Raw genomic sequence first — 1,533 nt, forward strand, 5'->3', positions numbered from 1 at the left:
ATCACTCTTTTTGGGACAGAGAGAATACTAAAAATTAAAAGTCAAGAAGATGATAGAGAAGAACAATGATGCAACATTGGCTAACAATCGGATAATCTGCTTTCAGTGAAGTTCAATTAATCATTTAGATAATCATCAAGTTTGACCATTGATCAAAACAATTTTACTTATTCAACTCGATCTCATAGGCAAATTCAAATAACCTGAAATTCTTTAAAATTTAGACTTTCAAATTTCTGATTTGTACAAATCTAGTAATTAATGCTCTTGAGAATAAATATTAGACGCACAAAATTAGCTATAAATAATTCACATGCTATTTTCACAAGTTACTTTTTTTTTTCTCAAATAGGCTACTCAAAATCCAGATAAACCACAACGAAAGGAAGACACAGAGAAGTGCAGATTATATAAGAGAACCTTGCATAATATATTTTATTTTAGGATCTATTCTCTTAAAATATCACAATCAATAAAATCAACACACCACTCACAAAATAGATGATGTTCGTCCTTTGTCTTAGCTAGAAACCAGTACTAAGAAGAAGTTTAAATTTTTTCTTCTTGTCTCAAACCCAATTATTTTGAACTTGAACAAAATATCACCACTAAAATTAAAATACATGGGTATACAATACATATATTTCATTACACAACTCCTATCACATAAGGATAGATCAGTCAACCCAAAAAAACAAAACATTTTAGAATATATAGATCTAAAAATTAGGAGAAAACTAGAAAAAAAAATAAAAAAATCTTAGTTTCAAAATCCCCTAGACTTAGGTCCAAGGTTCCTATTACTAGTTCCTTGAGTTTGTGACTTATCATCATCATAATTATATGTTTCAATTTCATCACTATTGTTAATATTGTTACCCTTACTTTGATTTCCTCTTTCCACATCGAATTCTCTATACTTATACAAATACCTTTTGAGTGGCTCAGAGTAATCATCAAACCCTAGATTTGTCATGGCCCAACAAACATCATCACCATTAACTGTCTTTCTCTTCTCCTTGTGACACTTGTCAGATGCTTCGCCAGTTACAAAGCTAACAAACTCAGAAACACACTCTTGCATGGTTTCTTTAGCTTCTTTAGAGATTTTTGCATTTGGTGGCAAGATTTGTTTCATGATTCTTCCAACATTAGCTATTGGAAGTAAACGATCTTGTTCTTTGATTACTTCGTGATCTTGAGGAGATGTGAAATTGTTGTTGTTTTTGTAGTTAAAGGCTTCTTCTATGACTTTTCCTTTGTTGTTGTTATCACCCATGTTTTAAGGGAAAAGGGTTAAGTTTAAACCTGTTAAACACAGACACGTTGCTCTTAGCTATGGTCAGGTACCCTATTTATATTAGATTTTGGATGTAATCAACATTTTATATTGTAATTAAACACTAGTGCATGGAGAATCACCATTAATATATATTTTTTGATGTGTTGCTATTTTTCGTTTAGTTTGGATGGATTTTGATTTAAAAATCTTAATTTGTTTTTTATATCATTTTTAATATAAAAGAAAATTTA

The 1,533-nt window shown here is 29.9% G+C and overlaps 1 protein-coding gene across 1 annotated transcript; it reads right to left on the bottom strand.

The window, feature by feature from the left end:
- Positions 1-303: 303 nt before the first annotated feature.
- On the bottom strand, positions 304-1,331 carry LOC123921159 (nuclear transcription factor Y subunit B-4-like). The gene has a single exon (XM_045973611.1). It carries the CDS (start codon positions 1,277-1,279, stop codon positions 767-769), a length of 513 nt encoding a protein of 170 aa, XP_045829567.1. The 5' UTR covers positions 1,280-1,331; the 3' UTR covers positions 304-766.
- Between the last annotated feature and the right edge of the window lie 202 nt (positions 1,332-1,533).

This window comes from Trifolium pratense, linkage group LG1 (genome assembly GCF_020283565.1).
Source record: "Trifolium pratense cultivar HEN17-A07 linkage group LG1, ARS_RC_1.1, whole genome shotgun sequence".
Taxonomy (NCBI): Eukaryota; Viridiplantae; Streptophyta; class Magnoliopsida; order Fabales; family Fabaceae; genus Trifolium; species Trifolium pratense.